The 19,657-nt window shown below is 41.6% G+C and overlaps 3 protein-coding genes across 5 annotated transcripts in view; 1 reads left to right on the top strand and 2 right to left on the bottom strand.

The window, feature by feature from the left end:
• Window positions 1–6,730: 6,730 nt before the first annotated feature.
• On the bottom strand, window positions 6,731–8,868 carry LOC118420913 (immediate early response gene 5-like protein). The gene has a single exon (XM_035827987.1). The coding sequence runs from the start codon at window positions 8,861–8,863 to the stop codon at window positions 7,835–7,837; it is 1,029 nt and encodes a 342-aa protein (XP_035683880.1). The 5' UTR covers window positions 8,864–8,868; the 3' UTR covers window positions 6,731–7,834.
• A 2,844-nt stretch (window positions 8,869–11,712) lies between these two features.
• Window positions 11,713–17,925, top strand: LOC118421700 (sialidase-1-like). 2 transcript variants are annotated; one of them, XM_035829164.1, is made up of 8 exons: window positions 11,713–11,848; window positions 12,176–12,368; window positions 13,472–13,604; window positions 13,966–14,092; window positions 15,136–15,236; window positions 15,628–15,709; window positions 15,920–16,139; window positions 16,636–17,925. In XM_035829164.1, exons 1-8 carry the CDS (start codon window positions 11,750–11,752, stop codon window positions 16,839–16,841), a joined length of 1,161 nt encoding a protein of 386 aa, XP_035685057.1. In that variant the 5' UTR covers window positions 11,713–11,749; the 3' UTR covers window positions 16,842–17,925. The 2 variants fall into 2 exon arrangements, with proteins under 2 accessions (XP_035685057.1, XP_035685059.1); XM_035829166.1 differs by having other exon boundaries at window positions 15,920–16,089; window positions 16,636–16,939.
• Window positions 17,926–18,441: 516 nt separating this feature from the next.
• The window catches only part of LOC118421701 (SCO-spondin-like), a 5,894-nt gene continuing 4,678 nt past the window's right edge, over window positions 18,442–19,657 (bottom strand). For both annotated transcript variants that reach the window (XM_035829167.1, XM_035829168.1), the window contains exon 4: window positions 18,442–19,246. In XM_035829167.1, the coding sequence (XP_035685060.1) occupies window positions 18,843–19,246 (404 nt within the window). In that variant the 3' untranslated portion in view covers window positions 18,442–18,842. The remainder of the gene's footprint in view (window positions 19,247–19,657) is intronic.

The following is a 19,657-nucleotide window of genomic DNA, read 5'->3' as shown; positions in this document are numbered from 1 at the left end:
GTTGTCAGATGATTTCATTATGTATACAAAAAGCTCATCTTTTACTAACTGTTTAGCTCGTGTATCAAAATTCAGGGCATTAATAAAAGAATTACGTATATCACTATATAACTCACATTCCAATACAAATAATAATAATGATAATAATAATCTGGTGTATTTTGCAGCCAGTAGGTACCCAAAGTATGAGTAATGAGGCTGTTTAACGTCCCTCCCGGAAGACGATTTCGTGAAAACTTCGTATTAAGGATGTGATTTCGCTGACCTTTGTTTATTTGTTTGTTTGTTTGTTTGTTTATTTCGATCTCCATTAGTGTTGCACTGTTATGTTAATCACTATTCTACCCAGAGTCGTACAATTACATTGATATAATTGAATAGAATGTGAAGAACAAAAAAAAAGAAACTTGCTTAAACAAAGCAAGAGAGGTCAGAGGTCAAAATAATATCATATGACTTAATCTTAGTTTTGTATGCAAAGTAATTCAAAGTAATGATAAATTGACAAAAATACAGAGACATTGTTTAATTTATGTTGGTCCAGAAGATGAATCCACCGTATCCTCTTCTGTGCAATTTTACGCACGTAAAGAAGCAATTGTGATTAAAGGTAACGATAAATAGAATTTTTTAAATAATAAATACCGAAAAAATATATAAAATGTGTTGACAAACAATTGTCAAAACCAGAACAAACCAGAAGTAGTAGCCACAAAATCTGGATCATGGAACTCTTTCTCTTATGTCGAGACAAAGCCTTAACTACTACTAGCATGAAAGGGAAATGGGATGACAACGTGTGTTAGAACTTAGAAGTCTATATCTAGGGAACTAAATATATACCTTACGTATCGGGTACCAGTCTGAACCCATTGTAAGTTCGTACTAGCGACCGTTTTCATCCATATGCTACATATAACTTGGCGGGAGTTCAAAACGTTCGCCGAGAGAAGCTATTTTTGGACCTGATTGCCTCGCCGCTATCAGAGCAGCGTCGTGATTTCTCAGTTTTGAATGGTTGCTATTTTTAGCGATATTATAGTGGTCGTTATGGCAACGTGTGTAGGTGTGCATGCGTCGGAGCGAAGCCAATTCATATGATTACATTAGCATATCAGAAAGGCGCGATAGATGTGTCACGGAAAGTAATGTTTAGATTATACAAAATTGTAGAATATTAGGCTGTTTCTATGTAGGTCGATGTTTTTATACTGAGCGATTTACGCATTTCATTTGTCTACTTACGTCAACGTCTGAGACGTTAGGTCGAATTGCAATATTCATGCCAACAAAACCTAGGTGCGTGGACACGGGATTAATCTCCAAGAAGATGTAGAGTTCGGCTCAGTATTTTCGCGAAATTTCCAGGTTTCTTTTTTTTTTTTGTGGTTCACACTTCACACAATGGTAAATGAGGGCAAATATCAAGGGTGTAGAACTTATTTATTATATTGAGTTGCTTGTGTCACTAGTGTGCATTTCTTTGGTTTGTTGTATAATACATGTATTTTTCTATCTTTGATGCATTTAAGTTGAATTGAACCTTTATTATGTTTATTTGCGCGTGGCTCATTGAAAACCGCCCTAGTGGCAACATGTTTGTCCCTGGATAAATAGATAAAATGAAATGAAATACATATATATAGAGAGAGAGAAAAATAAATGTCATGAAAACGGTTACGTGCTCTTGTAGTCGTTCGTATGAATTAACAGGCCTTGGAGGCAACTTCCTACTCCCACATAATTTTACCACTGTCTGTATATCTACTTGTAACGGTTACGCACGTACTGCGTAGTGACCTTGAAAACGCACGTTCTGACTTTGGGATGCGCCAGGCGCAAATGTAACGGTTTTCCAATATCCCGCGCGGCACGGCCTTGAATATCACGTTTATACGATTATCCATGCGGAGTGTGAGCAGATAGGTCAATGACCGCACGGATACTAACACCTTCCTATGCGTCAGCATACTGAATAAACAAATTCAGATTTTGCCAATGACCTTTGTCACCAAGGCACGGTATACGATATCTAGAGCCGAAATGTAATTCACGGATGACTTGACATTTTTCGAATCGAATTTCAACTTAGATCCTATTCTCCAAGCAGAGGTTCGGCTCCGGCTGTTTTAAACATATGGGCATTTTTTCGTCGAGCTTTCTATTTTGTACTGCAGCTGTTTTCTCTATGTCGCACATAAAGAAATAATGGCGGACATAAAGAATGCATACAAATAGAAAGCTCGACAAAAACGCCAAAATAAAGTCAAAACACAGCCGAAGCCGAACCTCTGCTTGGAGAGTATGTTTCCGAGCCCCTGCGTGACTTGCTACTTTCACACTTATACATCGCGTCAAAATATTGACACCTGATACCAAGCAGTAAGTATTTTATTTCCGCTACGCATGAACCACATCATGGGCCACACGCCTCCAGAATCGGCATAAAATTATGTGGGTGGAGAAGAATTAATAGGGTGAACAAAACCGATGAAAATAATGTCATCTTCATATAGCATATGTGGTTACAGGACCAGCACGCTGTTAAAATCGAATTATAACAAATCTGTTCAGTGTCAATGCAAGTGGGCGAGGTCAGCGATACCGGTCGTGGGCGGATTCTTCCGGCGTGTTTGACGCAGGCGTGCGTCGACGTCGACGTCAGTGCCGTCTTCGGTAACCCACGTAACGGTCGCCGTGCACGTACTGATGAAATCCCGACCTCTAGTATAAACTCATTTGTATGGACGGACACACATGAGCGGTATCATGAACTGCAGGTGTGCGACATGACACGTGTTAACATGATTGTTTGGTGATGAGTGCGTGATAGAGACTGTCACGTCAGGTGACGTCTGGACAAGCTTTTCTCTCCACCTACGGTCATTATTATTCTCTAGCTGATCCCGCCCTGCAAAAGGCACCACTAGAAAACTCCAAGGGATAGTAAAAAGTAGTAAAAATTGGCCCAACTAAATTCAGTAGAGATATTTTGTCAAATGAGTTGTTCCTATCTATGGACGGCTGATTCGGCAAAATATCTCCCCATTTGAGCCAAATTATGCTTGTAGTATTTGTTCAGCCCAGAGATGTGTGTTAATAGAGACTTGCGAAAGGTCGATTTGTTCTGAAAACGTATTCGCTCCACGAGAAACCGTGTGGTCATTTATTTGATTTGATTTGATTTGATTAAGACAATGAATATACATGAGATTAATAAACATGCAGGGAGAAGAAGCCTATAAATGTGACTTTCGTGGGCCTCCTCGCATGTCCCAGGAACTTGAAACATGATGATATGAATCAAAACTGAACAAAATTGACAAATGAAATAAGTTGAAATTATGACGTGTAATATCAAAATGAATCAAGAGTTAGATCATACAATAACAATACTAAACATAATTTGCAAATTTCAAAAATTAAATCGGAATAATACAAAAAAAGTATCTATGTGAATCACTCTGTTATCAAATATCAAAGAAAATGTAGAAAAGTGCAACAAACAAACAAAGCTAACGAATCAGGTGAAAGCTATGTTTGAATGTTGCATCAAATCTATCATTGATTTTTTTACACTAGGTAATGACAATGTCAGGCGCTAGCCATAAAAGTATGTAAACAAAAAAAAATATCAACATTACATTATGTTATCATATCATTATGATTCTGCTGTGAAAAACATATAAACGGACAAATATAAATTTCCCTATTTGTGGTGACGATTTAGGAGGCATTTCCCTGTCTTTATAACAATCTTCCATCATTACCATTTCCTGCCTTACAGAACCCCGTGGCTCTGCTGTACAATTTCCTCGTGCGTACTCCGGAAGCTCCGGTACATTAATAACCCTGGATGGACGGAAGGAGGGATCCCTTCTGATACTTCCTGTTTTCTGGGATCTGACAGAAAGGCAATTATATTAGACATTGATGTTATAAACCGTTTATGGACATGAAGGTGAATAATTATGCTTCTTTCGTGTTGTTGTTGTTCTTCAGTTGGCACACATAAAATGACATATGATACTTTGATAATCTCTCTCTTCATATAACCTCATATTGTCCATTTCAATTCATCGCGAGGTTTTAATATTGGTACTTTTATTAGAATTATTGTCGAATGATTATAAATTGCTTGGAATGTTCATGAACATTAAAAAAGAGGAAAATATCATGTTCTAGAAATTGTTAAGTGCCACAACGCAGATATATTTTTTTTTATCTTCTCTTAATTTTTCACTCCATTCCGAAACAATTGAATGTGACATTTTGAGTGGTGGTCTCTATCCAAAGGCCGGTCATTCCACAATGTAAAGACTTCCTGTTTACACCAAACCGTGACACGTAATGTAATAACGGTCAGCTAACCACTTCCTCAATTTTAATTCCCCAGGAATCTAATCCATAAGCATGCTACTCATGTTTGTCCAGAGGAAATTATTCATATGTATTGAATCGGAAATTAAAAAGTGACGACATATTTTTCTCAAATATCAATTTGATATTTTAGAGCTATATATTCCATTATTATTATGATATATCCCAAAATGATTATCGATAGGCGGTTACGTTTAGGAATACGCCATAGCAAAACACTGTGATGTTCTGCTGTGGCTGCGTGAACCATAACATAGGCGGTTGCCACGCATGCAATTCAATCACTAATACATGGGACGTGCACTATAATTTATCGGCCAACGCCCTTCGCGAACTAGGCTGAGACAGCTTTACCTGGTTGCTATTGGTAACGGCTCTATTTGTTTGGTTAGCGTAAGCCGGTTCAGGTGGGCGAGTGGAACGGGGAACGCCCTTATGAAGGATTTCTGATGAAAATTCATGGTGCGGTAAAATTTAGGTCGCCTGCATAAATGCATATCCCTAACAAGTGCCGTATAAAATTACAATAATGCATGTATAGTCGTGTGTGTGCTTATCAAACGTCAGACAAGTATTCGGATGTCTGTATACCGTGTGTAGTCTGGTGTATACGGTTGTCTGCAGTGCATCGTGCCCCGAACACTGCGGTTTTGTGTTTGCATACCTGCCATTCCAGTTAGTCAACACCACAAAACCTTTTGTACACAGGCTCTCGGTGGGGGAGGGGGGCAAAGGGCACGCAGCAGGGGATTTGACATCAGAATTATCCACAATACATATAAGACGTTATATAACGTTATGCATTTCTTAAAACCTATGTTTGACATTTATAGCAAATTCATGTAACATTATTATTATTGTTTGGGTTGCTGAATCGATCTGCGGTTCATTTATAGGATTGGAAATCCATTGTCAACCTGAACACAAAAGCGAACCTTTTCTAGAAAAAAAACCACAATGCGATTGTATCGAATTACAGAGGAAAACTGAGTACTAGTAATTTCACAGAAATACATTAGACTACGTTCTGTACGCCGAGGAATAAATGCCAGCTGAACACAGTCGGCATGTAGACATATGGTACATCTAACCACTGTTTCCTTTACCATGTGTGCATGTATGTATAAACACTATAGGCATGGACTTCGGTACGTTTATGACTCATGAGACCGGTATAGAGTACAGGAAATAGTTTAATGTCTGTTGAGAGGAACCTAAAGCTGGTGTGACGCGGGTTAGTTTCCTGGTGACGTCAGACCAAACAATCACACGACCGTGCGGACGCTTTGTGAGACAGGAGTTGCATTAGACATTTTTCCCAAAACAAACATCACTACGCTTGCTCTATTCACTGGTGGTAACGTTAGAGCTTTGTTATGATCATAATATACCGTCACTGTCCTACCAAGGCACTAAAAAAGTGAAAATTGCTGGTGTCAGTGCGTTTACTCGAGTCACAAACGTTTACAATTTGATCACAATCCGGTACAAAATAAATATATTCTAATAATAGCAGCACGTAGGCCAGTGAATGGTTTTCATGGGGATTTTTCTGTCAGTCGGCTTTCAATGAAAGTAAAATTGGTTTCACAGAACGCGCCGCTCTTGATGAGCAGGTGATACGACACATGGGGGATTCTAATTCCCTGGTGTTTTATTCACCATATTTGGAGTTATCATAACGGGATATATGATTCGGGCAATTTGTTCGCACTTGAGGCGTCTTCCTTGTTCTCAAAAAGGCTTCAATATTCACCCTTACTTCCTGTTTTCCTGTGGAAGGGAGGATATTTCTGTTCTTGCCTGAGGCACAGGCTTCGAATTCAAGCCTTTTGTGGCTACGGAAACCGCCTCTTCTCAGAAACGCTCAGTGTTTGTGTCTGTACTGGCACATCGCCAGACGGGTGCTCAAGGTCTTGTACTGCGTAGCTTAGCCTTGCGGAAAGACGGATTTCAGGAGTTTGGCGGCGTATTTGGCAATTTCCTGTTCTCAAGTCTCTTTTCACCTGCGCCCAACTTCCTGTCACGTTGACATTTCTACCAAATCTGGCAAATGATTTGCAAAATATTTAAAAAAATCTGCCGCCCAGTTTGTATTTTGCCAGACAAAAAAATAGCACATTGCTAGTGCTGTATTTTTCCTTCCGCAGCGTCGATTAAATAAATCTCTAGTCTATATCCTTAAAACATTCTTGGGGACTAGAATGTTGCAATGTCTGGTGAACTAGTTCAGGTACCGGATAAACCGGTCCAAACTGAACTCAGACTGACTTATGTCATCGTGTATCGTATTACAGAGGCGCGAAAATGCACATAAAATATTCACAATAAAACCACACGCACAATGATATTCATGTGTCATCATCCGATGGGACTTTTTATTCCCAGAACATGACGTAAGGCAACGCATCACCTGCGTTACCATAACAACAGCGAGTCACATTGCAAGTATGTACATATCAGGCTCAAGTGTCTTTTGAACCATACAATCTCACATCTCGGGTTCCAGCATAAATTAACGATAAAAAAACATGTACAATATCATTGTAAGTACTCTTCATATGAGTACAGGAGTTGTACGGCTTGTCGAGTTTTTCCCTAGACTACAATATTTACAAAAGATCAAGCTAGCAGCTTTTCATCTTCTTGTGTGTTTACAGATTTGGCCCTGGGGCAGCTGTTCTTTTTGCCGCTATTGCACGAGAATTCCTCAGCCAGCCTGTCTACATTCCTGATACCAAATATGGTAGTGTCGGTAAGACAACAGAAGAAAACAGACATCTAGGGGCACAGATGGTTGGAGACTAGAGGGGAACCCCGGCGGGAAAACCCCGACCTGGGCCCCTGCTACTAGCACCCTTGTTTGCTCGATGCATAACAATGAAACTTGATTTGCATCAAACGCTGGCGGAAATTGGGTCCTCGCTTCCAGACACGAAAAAGTAAACACCATTTTGCAACAGCTAACCAAAACATGTAGCACAATTTCTGGCATCCGATGGCCATACATGATTCAAAAGATGCAATTTAGACTCGTTAAAGCAACAGAATTTGATTGCAGTGATTTGGAGTTGTCTGCCAGCTTGCCACGAGGCCCTTCTCCGCTGACCTGCATAATTGTATACATGATCGTCTGACGTCACCGAGATCATCAGACAAAGGAAAATCGAGCACCATCCAATCTTCAATGACGCAGGTCAAAACACGCCTCTATTACACTACATTTGGCACAAATAGACTTCCTCTAGATGTTGTTTCGGTGCGAATGCATCTAAGTTTCGAAAGTAAGGTGATTTTGTAGCACATGCGGCTGAGGAAAATGGTATCAGAGCCAGTGGAATGGCTGCGACAAACATCTGCCTTTGTTTCGTAAGAACAGCGCATCAGGGCGGCAGATATGAAGTGGTACAAAAACAAATTACTATATACAGTCACTACAGGAAAGTTGGTGAGTCTAGAATGCAACAATCGGTCTGGCTAGTGTCCCGATAGAAGTTACTACTTCCTGCATACACTGCTGGAGTCCTTGTTTGGATGAGTTTGGTCCCGATCTGGGCACAGCTTGTTGTGGTGGCTCGGATTCTAGTTCAATCGAGCTGTGCACCAGTCCTTTAAATCCTGAGTTGAAGATGCTAACAAGACTGGAAACGGGCGACTCCGTACACATGTCCTCTGTTGTTTCCCACGAGTCGCTTTCTGAGTCCGTTTCCTGCTGCTCGATTCTCCGTTTCTTGGGGGAAATTGAGTCACAGGCGGCTTCGGTTTCGGATTGCTTCCGCTTGCGACAACAGGAACATGGCGCCGCCGATCGCTTGTTGTCGCACGAGGCCGTGGGAACGTTCGCGCACCTTTCACCGAGCACAGCGGGCTGCAGCGAGGTCGTGGTTAGGTTCTGTTGTTGCTCGGTAGAAATATTCTCCTTGTCCATAGTCTCGGTCAGGGTTACATCAGTCTCTTGTAGGCGCGAGTCGACATTTCCGCTTGCTGATGTAAGCGGCGGTTGGGCGAGGTCAACAACCGGCGTGAGTGTACAAAGGGTTTTGGTCTCCCCCTCGCCCTCCCCACTCGGCAACGCTGAGTCACACTCCCTACTCTCGGGGACTGGCACGGCCACTTCCTCCACCCTTTCGGGACAATCCACGGTGTCGTCGTCGGTCTGCACTGCTGTTGTTTCAGCGTGGTAGTACTCGGGAACCATCCCGGTCAGCAACGCAGTCCGAGCCGTATAGAGTACGTGGGATACTAGAAGGTTCTTATGCAAGTCGATCCCGCCACGTTGTGATCGGGAGGCCTGCAGCTTGCCGATGGACAGCGCGATCAGTCTCTGGGCGTCGACAGAAGCCATCTTGTCCTTGCTGATACTTTTGAGGAACAGAAACTGCAACAAATGGATCAAAACACCGAGTTTTTGGCTTGTAGCGGTGCTTGAATGGGGATCACACCCTACCAGTAACGTGGCGTGATCTACGAATGACCGTTGCATGGAAAAATCCTGTGTTATTCAAATCCACACTGACGTAATGGCTATTTCAATGGACCAATCAGGAGCCGAGAATATGGTCGCCTGGCGGCATGATTGACGGCTGAGAGAATGTAGTCTGTACTACTATATTCCAGGGGGTGCAGGAAGTTGAACTATGAATCACCATATTATAATAGCAAGCAAGGTGGAGATTTCAAAGCAAAATATATTTCATACATTATAAATATTCTACACTTTTACTTAATGTCATGTAAAAGGCATCAAATACTTAATATGATAATGATTTCTATTGAAACTTAAAACAACATCCCTATCGGAATAGTCCATGATGTTGAACTGACCAATGAGAGCACGTCCTGAGTAATTGGGCTGGAATTCCCTGAATTCCCCTGGGGTGAAACCACCTAGGGACTGGCTATGACGTGTCTCCGCCAAACAAAGGGAAACACACTGGTGTAGTCAAGGCGCCATTCAAACTACGTCAAGATAAACACCACGCCTCGTGACCATTGGTCACAGTCCGTGGAAAATCCCCCCAAATATGGTAACAGGACCCCTCGCGCTCGTCATGTGACGGGGGCAAAGGGCGCAAAAGTGGCGTGTCATGCCTGGGGCGCGAAAAAAGCGCGCGAAAAGTTTTAATCCATCTCAGGCCTGCATGATCCATCGTCAGGTAATGTAAACAATGCAGACGACAAGAAGAAGGAATGTTTGTGCGCGGGAAAAATACGAATTAAGAGGAACAGCTGACAAAAGAATCGGGTGTATACCCTGCCTACCCTGCCTAAGTGCCTAGGCCAGTGACTGGCCCCTTGCTCCCTCCGTGATATTTCTCCAGACTGCACGATTCGCCGCACTCCTCTCCGCCAACTTAATAACGAAAAACGAAAAATTGAAAATTAAAAGTACCGGAAGAACGATATAACGTTATGTCAAAGCCGTTAATATTTCACGCTCAACATGTTGTACTGTATGTGGAAAGCTGTATCAGGGACTTTTTTTATCGAAAGAGCCGATACAAATCTATAGATGTCTGGCTGTGATGTTAAAGAGTTTGTTTGACCTTGGCATTGGCCATCATTCTCCTCAGACAACCTTGCAGCCACACAGGGAGTTTGGCGCACACTTCCGCCAGCTGGGCCAACCTTGGCTCACGTCCACTGTGGCCCACGTCCAACTTACCATGCATTCTACTGTAACGAAGAGGCAAGCAGTTACACAAATTTGTATCATCAATGGCCCAGTGATGTTACGAAGGTCGTGCTATGCGCGTATGTTGCGTGGGCACAGTTTGGTACGGTTGCATCATTACTACAGAGTAAAGTGCACTACGCTGAACACACGTGATGAACTTGTGCTGATAGTGAGGTCGTGTGAGGTGAGGGTGAGAGGTTGGCGTTTCGTCAGCCTGTTTGCAGTACGAATAGAACTGGCTCGTACCACCCTGAGCCAGGATAAAGCAAAGTTCACGTATATTCGATTACATTTTCCGATAAGAAGTGCAAAGCTAACTTTGACAGCAAACAGGTGATGAGGATAGTACTATTAAATACATGTAACGTTACTATAGATAGTCAGTTAGTAATTCAGTTCAGTTCAGTTCGTCCTCATATGAGGTACTTGGTAACGTTACTTATCTAACGATTAAGTAACAGCTGAATGCGTCACCTCTACATTAAGAGGAGGAACAATGATGACTATATATATACACACAGTTTTATATATGTAGGATATGACTACATGGCTATGCACTTTGATATCCAAAGTGACAAGTCGTCTTTTCTCTGGGCTTATGTGCTAGTGCGGATATCGTTTATCTCTTTTTTTGAAACAGCATTGATATTTTTGCGCACAGTCACACGAATTTGAACAATTTATGACACTCACGAATTTGGCAAGATGCGTGCCTTTGAGTTAAGATCATCATAGGAAACCACTTAGTATAAGGCTTTGTCAAAATATGGTCAGATTGTCACATGTCTGTATAGCTACGTAATGGTGTCAGGTCTCTGATTTGTAACGTTATGTTGATAAGGTGAAAGTGAGAATTCTTCTCCACCCCCGCAACATGGCACGCGCCGAGCACGAGCTGAATTCTCGCCTTTTTCGTCACAGCTTGACTCACTCTTCTTTGAAGTGTCATAGTTAGAATTCCCTCAAGTCACATTAAGATTAGATGTCCGCCCCTTGCTGTGAATGAAGTGAGGCGACATTTTGTGGTTTGTTGCGGTTGCCACATAGGCGTGCACAGTGTGGAATTTGTTCTGTTTCCGTTCCAAACTTTTCTTCATAAATTTACTCATCCGGTCGGATTGCCACTCCCAAATAGTTAGAGATGTGAATGTTGCGAAGAAGTGCAAACATCATTAACATTCTTTAATCTTTCATAGATGATTGACATGATTGTACCTAGCCATGCAGGAAATGATTAACTTTCGCAACGCCCGATCCTGTGTCAAATTATTTTCATGGTATTTCATGTAACAGTTAACTATCTTACCAGGTAAAATATTGTCGTTCATAAACACCATTCCATGAAGATGCGATATGTAGTACCCTCCTAGGTCAATCGAAGAGCATATTCATAGCCCGTTGTCTGTGTTGTGGCTTTTACAACGCCGCACAGCGGCCAGCCAATAGCTTCCACCTTTTCTCCAGAGTAAGTTGTCCTTGTGTAGACCAATGGATTTTATCATGTATAGACAGCTGAGCGATTATAACGCTAAAAGACTTCCCTCCATTAAAAGATGCCGTAATTTTAATGTTAAAGGTGATAATTCACTTCTGTTGTGAGGAAAACGGAGTGATGTCTGATGGATAGATCGGTACACTATGCAGTAGCGACCTCTAGCGATAGTTATCGAAAGTGAAAAAATTTCGATCAAAATGGCGGAAGAGGAAGTCAGGATGTTTGTTGTGTTCTTGTGTTTTGGCTTCCTGGCGACTATTTCATCGTCCCCCATCTTAATTTCCAATGTCAAACCGGTAAGTGCAGATACAAGGATACATAAGTTGTAGGACTATCAATGATTATCCCTGTTTTAGTGCCTGAACGTCCTTGAAGTTGAAGTCGATACAAGACAGTGACTAACAACGTATGTGTACCGGCTTAGTCAGACTTGTACCTTGGTCACAAAATAACCTCGTGATCTTTATAAAAACAACTCACTTAATGTTGTTTGAATGAGGACGTTCTTGAACAAACCATTTTTCATCAACTGTATTTCATTTACCCAATATGAAATAGAAATACATAATAACATTGAACTTATTTTGCATGGAAGTAAAGTTCTACCTGCTACCTTTCTCCAGGTGTCGCCTGTTGTTGTAGAAGAGCAGCTGCTGTGGTTGAGTGGAGGGGGTGAGGGGGAGGTGGATATCTACCGGACCCCCCTGCTGGTCTCCACCCCCCAGGGGAGCCTGCTAGCCCTGTGCGGTGCCCGGAAGTACAGCTCTGGGGATGCTGGGCCCAAGTTTTTAGCCATCAGGAGGTCTACTGATAAAGGTTAGTGAGTCTGGAACCCAGAGGTCAAAGGTTTGAGTCCTCAAAACCCCTACTTACCTGAATTTACCTAAAACCACAGAGACTGTAGTGCCTCCGCGGTCAGGAGCTGGAAGGCGGGTAGCCCACTGTTGCTCCTCCGTCAAGCATGGCTTCAATGTATCTGTCTATCTTGTTTTTGAAGCAGTTTAGTGTTCTGGATTACAATATCCACCGGGAGTTCATTCCAGGCTTTCAAAACCCTTACAGGATAGGACCTCTTCTGGACTTCCAGTTTAGTGCGAGGTCTAGAGAGTTTCAAGTGGTGCCCTCTGGTGTTGTAGGGACTGTGCTTGAATACCACTGTAAGGGACTGCAGTTCAGCACTCCCAAGATTTAGGGAGGACAGGCTTGGGCTCCACTTTCCAATAGCTATGGGCTTGAAAGTGAGGTCTGTGTGGTGCAATGGCTGGAGCACTTGACTTGGAAGCTGTAGGGCCTTGGTTCGATACTTGCCTTGCCCTGACCTTGTGCCCTTTGGGAAGGTACTTTACAAGTTAGTATAGAGAAGAATGTATAATAGCCTTTATTGCACATTCATGCCCTATCGGGCTAAGTACAGGCATATTGATGCGAAAGATCGTAATACAGTACACATGGTTTCTATGACTAATCTAAAACATGGGTTCTGAAACTATTCTAATAGTAATACATTTGTGCGTCTTCTTCTTGTTTCTTAGTAATGTTTAAAATGTAGCTTGAGATGTCTTTGTATAATGCTATTTGATCAAAACTCAAAAGAAAAATGAATTTTTCAACACTAGACAAATATTCAAAGTTCAAGGGAACTTTCCTATAATATGGTTATAAGGCTATTTCTATAGTGAGTGAGTGAGTGTACAGTATATCTACCATGACGGTGGAGTGACAACCACAAAGTGTCTTTGGCTAATCTGTGAAAAAGAGTTACAAAATCACACATGGATTTGTTGCACCAGTGTGGCAACAACGGCACATTTGCCACTATGAGCCATGATCATTTTTTATGGGCTTGATATCATACCTTTTAAATATCAGACCAGGAGTCCAGGACTGATGCTATTTGTGTCCCCACATTTCCTGTTCAGGTCAGACCTGGTCTCCTACAGACTTTGTGGCGGATGACAGATCTCCGGACGGCATCAACGCTGGGTCCATCTTTGTGGATGAGACAACATCCACCATATTTGTTATGTATATTCAATGTGCTCACCACTACAAGTAAGAACTCTGTTAGGTCACATATTTCACAATTTTGTGTGAAAAGTTTTGGACTTTTTAAGGGGGCTTGCAACTGGAACTTTAACGTTATTTTCCGTGGAACAAGAATCAGCAATTTGGACACTTAGACGACAGTGTTGAAACAAGTCATGATTTTGGTGGCTAATAAAGTCCCCTTTCCACTACAATCTCACCGTCACAAGTCACCATTGACTAACAAAAATTGGATTTGTGTCTTGGTTTTATATTACATGTACTGTACATGTGATTAGAACATGCTGCACAATGTAAAAGTATAATGTAAAAGACAACAGAACAAATATTAATTCCCTTCCTGCTGTTTTCCAATCATGACTTGCAGGTGCAATGTGTCCACTCTGTTCCTGATCAACAGTACTGATGACGGACTGACCTGGAGTCACCCTCGCAACATCTCCGAACAGATCGGAACCATGACCTTTGACCCCGGTCCTGGGTACGGCGTCCAGGTATTTTTATTTCTCCCCACCTGGTTCAGTCACCTGTTTATGTTTCAGTATGATTCTGTATTTACCTGTTTGTTTACACAATAGACCAAATCACATAGGTTAAAGTTATCACCAGACAAAATCTGGACAGCTGGAATCCGGGCTGAGTCAGAATCCAGAAAGCCAGATTCCACAGTCGAAAGCCGTAAGCTGGAATACCATGAAGTTGATTCGGAGCAGAAACTGAACGGTGCACACCCCAGTTTATTTGGGGTCTCAAATCGAGGCTGCGCACCCCCAAGTCGAGAGGCCGTCTCTTCAAGAAAATAGATCTAAAGCAGAAAAGCCGTATATGAGAATGACGGGTATCACTCCAGCTTTAAGAACAGCCGGGTTTCAGTTTCTTCACTCTCTCTACTTTTCATAATTTTTTGGGGAGAAAAGTTTTTTTCACGCAAAAAAGTATGCACAAAAAGGGGAATTTTGACGTGGAAATAAACCCATCACCTATAGTTTAGTCATGAAAATGACTGATATTGTCGGAAAGAGAATACACTTAAGATTAATCAGGCAAAAAATAAAGAAAATCGTAACACTGAGATTTTTACAATAACCCGACGCGCGAGGCATACCAACACGGCTCACAGACCGCATATGGACGGGAAATCTGGGTCAACGGCGAATCACTTCCAACGCGTAGAAATACAAGGAAGTGACCCTCGGGCCCAAAACCAATTTGCACCAAAAACACATCACTTCTTACGCTTTTTAGCCATGCCAGTATTAAATGCCACTTCGCAGCAGATTATGAGAAATTTGAACTCAAACACGGACCCTCGAGACCCTTTCGTCACATTTTTGTCGCGCACTATCTCGGACCCCTGTCGCGGAAGAATTGGTGTGTGCACCGTTAATACATATGTAGAATCCAAGTAAATTCAACTCTACATGTGTGCCAAATTTTGGTGCTTTAGACAAATTGGCACAAATCATAAGCTATGCCACCAGGCTTAAGGCAAAAAAATAAAGGCACAAACAAAGACATTACCTGTTACTTTCCCCAGAAAAAGCTTGACCCCTACAAGGGTCGGCTGATAGTTTGTGGCCATGGAGACCTGCTGCACGGCGGTGTGTACTGTCTCCTTAGCGACGACCATGGCAACAGGTGTGTACTGTCTCCATAGTAACACCATGGCAACAGGTGTGTACTGTCTTCTTCGTAACACCATGGCAACAGGTGTGTACTGTCTCCATAGTAACACATGTAACACCATGGCAACTCCTGTTTACTGTCACCTTAGTAACACATGTAACACCATGGCAACAGGTGTTTACTGTCTCTTTAGTTGCCATGGCAACAGGTGTGGGAACATGGCTCACACTCATATTAAAATATATCATGACTTTTAATTTACAACATTTTGACCTCATACAAATTTTCTGTTAACAAACAAAAGAACAAATTCTAGTAAAACAACTTAAATAGAAGCATATGTACTAGTAAGTTGTGGTCAGAATATTCTAGTAGTGGACACAGTGATTTCATTTTCCTCCAGGTGGCGCTACGGAGGTACAAGGAAGGCCATCCCCTACGACCAGAAGAAGAAGGCAGGAGACTTTGCCCCTGATGAAAATCAGGTTTGTCTTAGAGGATTTCTTTTGTTCTTGTATCATCCAGGACAGGACTTCAGGACAGAACATGAAAAACAAGATGGGAAATGTGTCAGGCATATGGAGACGTGTTCTTTGTAGTGAAGTGAATGCAGTTATGTTATTGTACATTTTTTAAATAGATACAGAGTATAGAGTACTTTAAACACAGTTTCCACTCGTCTGTCTTCCAATCAGCCGCTGGAGCTCCCGGACGGTTCGATTTTGTTGAACGCGAGGAATGAGTACACCTACCACTGTCACTGCCGCGTCATCATGCGCAGCTTTGACGGCGCCGAGTCTTTCCCTCTGGATTACCTGCGCTTTGATGAGAAGCTGATCGAGCCCAGAGCAATGGCCAGTCAGTGGTACAGTAACGGTGTGCTGTTCTTCTCCAACCCAGCACACAAGACAAAGAGTGAGTACAGTATCATGGGTTTAAGTTTCAATTTATTATGATGAACGTACAGTGTAAGTTTGGTCACCTCCATGAAGGAGGTTTATCTACGATTGGGTTACTGTTGCGTTTGTGTTTTAACTCAAAATCTTTCTGATATTGATTTGTATGAATTCTGGTATGTAGGAAGTCATTCAGGTCCCAAAGAATTACATGGCACAATTTTTAACCCCCTTGTGGTATCTTCAGGTACTACTGTAACAGCATTACAGGTCAATACCCCTTTCCTAGAATCACCATTTACGCATTCCTGTTTTATGTAGCCACTTGCTGATCTCCAAGCAGATCATTGGTGGTAGGCAGGCACTATATATTGGCCAGCCCTATCCATTTGCCACTGTAGGACCATTTGCCACCACAGATACTGCATGGACAATTGATACTGCATGCCCACCACCAAGGATCTGCTTGGTGATTAGCCACTTACAATATAACATTTCTATTCTGCCCCATCCAGGAATAAACCTGACCCTGAGGTGGAGCTACGATAACGGCACCACCTGGGCGTCCAGTCTGACTATCTGGCCGCAGGCTAGCGGCTACTCCGCCATGACCATGCTGAGCGAGGACAGCGGACACCTGTACATCCTGTACGAGAAGGGCGTGAAGAGTTCCGTAGAGTCGCTGTCGCTGGCAAAGGTGGCGTTGTACGGAGGGTTGTGATCCGAGGAGCGTCACTGTCACACCTCTCCCCCTCCCCACGGCTTTAAAGTATCATCCTCTTGCTTTGTGGATGCTAAATTCTTTTATCAGTAATACTAATACTGTTGTGTGAGCTCAGGTTTGTGTATGATGTTTGTGTATCAGATCTTCTTGTAACAACCCTGTCAAGCCTCACACATGCAGGTATAGATCTAAGGGCAGTCACTTTATATATGAAAACTTACTGTTTTCTTTGCAAGACAACTTTTTTTATCTCTCATCAGTAATATTGTGTGTTGTCAGAGCTGAAGGTCTAACTCTCATCTACACAATGCAGATGTCATTTCTTGCCCTTTTTTGTATTACAATTACTGCAGTGGGAACAAAAGACACATATTTCAGTTAAATTTCACTGTGGCAATACTAAATGTAGATTTTTTATGGGTGTGTAACGTTTGTTTAATGCAAAGCGATTTAACCACCTTTAGAAATTTGACAAGTGGTGGGAATTTTTATGCTAAAATACAGCAATTATCTCTGGTTTTGAAGGCTTGAAGAGTGTATGCAGGTGAAAAACAGTTGTCATCAAGAGAGTTCCTTAGCTTGGCAGTGTGTGAAGCTGCTGCTGTAGTCTGTATAAAGGACTTGGAGACTATTAATTGAAAAGTATAACAATACAAGATAGAGGAGATCCTAGTGTTACACTGAAAGGCTCTCAAGATTGTATGGTATTGTACTGGTACAGCCAAAGTGCAATTAAGCCACTTTGGCTACTTTTTTTTAAATATTAGAAGAGAACAAATAATGTCTATTGCCTCTAGATCTACTGTTGTAATATATCTTTAACTTTCCAATTACAAAACTGGCTAGAAAATGATTTGATAGTCCACAAAGTGGATACTTATTCTTGACATTTCATCAAATAGATTGTTTCACATCAAATACTATGAAATAAGATTATATCATAATTATGTATTGTCGACAATCATCAGATATAACATGGAATGTAATCCATTCTAATAATGATGGATGAATGACACCATAGAAAAGTATTCACTGCAATTTTATTGCAACTGATTCCCTGACGATAAAACACATTTTATTCCCTGTAGGTATATTTTTATTACTCTGCAATATATCATTTGGATTTCTCATATAAAGAGGACACAGGTGATAACGGTGCAGCCAATATAAACATTGATGCTAATATTATGCCAATGTACTAATGTTCAAAAGAGGAAAAGAATTAAGGGTTGCTTTAATCTAATTTTCATCCCATAAACTTAACAGAATATTTCTGAAGTATATTTGTACTTACAAAATCTATATAGGGTGAAAAAAAACTACACCTAGAGACAGGCGCACACTAGTTGTGTATTCAAGTTGATGATTATTTCACTGTAGTTCTTGTGGTACTATTTATTATCAATTGTTGCTGTGACACAGGATTTGAAAATGATATAATGAGCCCTTATTCTTATCTTTGCAATGATCAGGAAATTTTCTAAATGTAGTGGCTTGAATGCCATAGCAGTTCGCAAAAGTAGAAACTTGTATTTTGAGGTTGACTTTCTTAGAAAACTAGGAATATGATAGCAACAGGTGTAGTCAGAACATATTCTTAGTGTGAAAATTAAGTGTTAATGCAACATTTAGACAGATACTTGTTAGAACGTTATGTTACCCTGACGCACAGCTTTGTTAGCTCCTCAAGCGCACCTTTCATGCTTGAACATTCATATCGCTACAATTTTCTGAGGACAGTTTAATGTCAAAGAATTGGGCTACTTTGGCCTAATGCTTAAGAACAATTAGATGTGTAAAAAAATGTCGAATGAAATGAAATGCAACCACCTTAAACAATGAATTTCCACTGGTTTTGACAAATTAACGTTTTCACATTTCTTACACATTGTGTATTATTTGCTGATTATGTGATTGAATACTTACATTAGTTGAAAATAAATTCATTTTACTATATTATTTACAAACACGATTGTTCAGCCTAAGCAAGTCTTAATCTTAACTGACACTTTGTACAGACGAACCTACTGACTGCAAGGGTGACGCCCCATCTGTGATGTAATGCTTCACCTCTCCGTCAGGGGGCGCCGTTGGGTACTTGGTGTAGTCGTCGTACGCTGGTAATGTGGAGGCCACCGACACTGTCTCTGATACGGAGTCTGTGTTGTTGTTTCCTGTGGTGTTTACGTTGTTTACGCTCTGTGTTGATCTTGTTTGTGTGTTTTCTGGTTCGATGTTGTCGTTGTGGACGATGACGATGTCTGGGCAGCTGACGGCAGGGTTGCCGGGAAGGCCGCTTTGTGACGTAGTCCAAATTGTGTCAGGTACCACGCATGCGTCGTAAGCCGGAGGATTGTCGTCGAACGACGGGTTGGATTGACCGATGTTTGCTAGCTCTAGTCCTGAGAAAACAACAACAAGAATCAAAGTTTGTCTTGCTCACTTTTTTCCGAACTATGTCAAAGTGAGAGGATAGCTATCATGTACAATAATTGTTGAGTCAGAAATCAAGGAATTCTAAGCAAACGTACAATAGGGCAAGCCTTATGTTACAGTACCCTAGCAATACCCTTCATAAGTGATTTACGTTGAAGTAACTTACTTGTTCTACAATGCTACATTACTACCTGTCATTTCTATTTTACCGGGTACATGTATGCAGTCTACGTACGTAATCAAGTATGACACCATACTGCGTCTATCAGTGGCGTTGCATTTAGGCTATTCTGGTCAAAGATATCAGTCAGCGCTGGAACCCCAGCACTGAGAAATTCTAAAGCCCCCTTTACAAATCAAGAATTTAGCTCGGCCGA

Source organism: Branchiostoma floridae, chromosome 8, assembly GCF_000003815.2.
Source record: "Branchiostoma floridae strain S238N-H82 chromosome 8, Bfl_VNyyK, whole genome shotgun sequence".
Classification (NCBI taxonomy): domain Eukaryota; kingdom Metazoa; phylum Chordata; class Leptocardii; order Amphioxiformes; family Branchiostomatidae; genus Branchiostoma; species Branchiostoma floridae.
The sequence above is the reverse complement of the archived record's forward strand: the minus strand, read 5'-3'. Positions and strand labels throughout refer to the sequence as shown.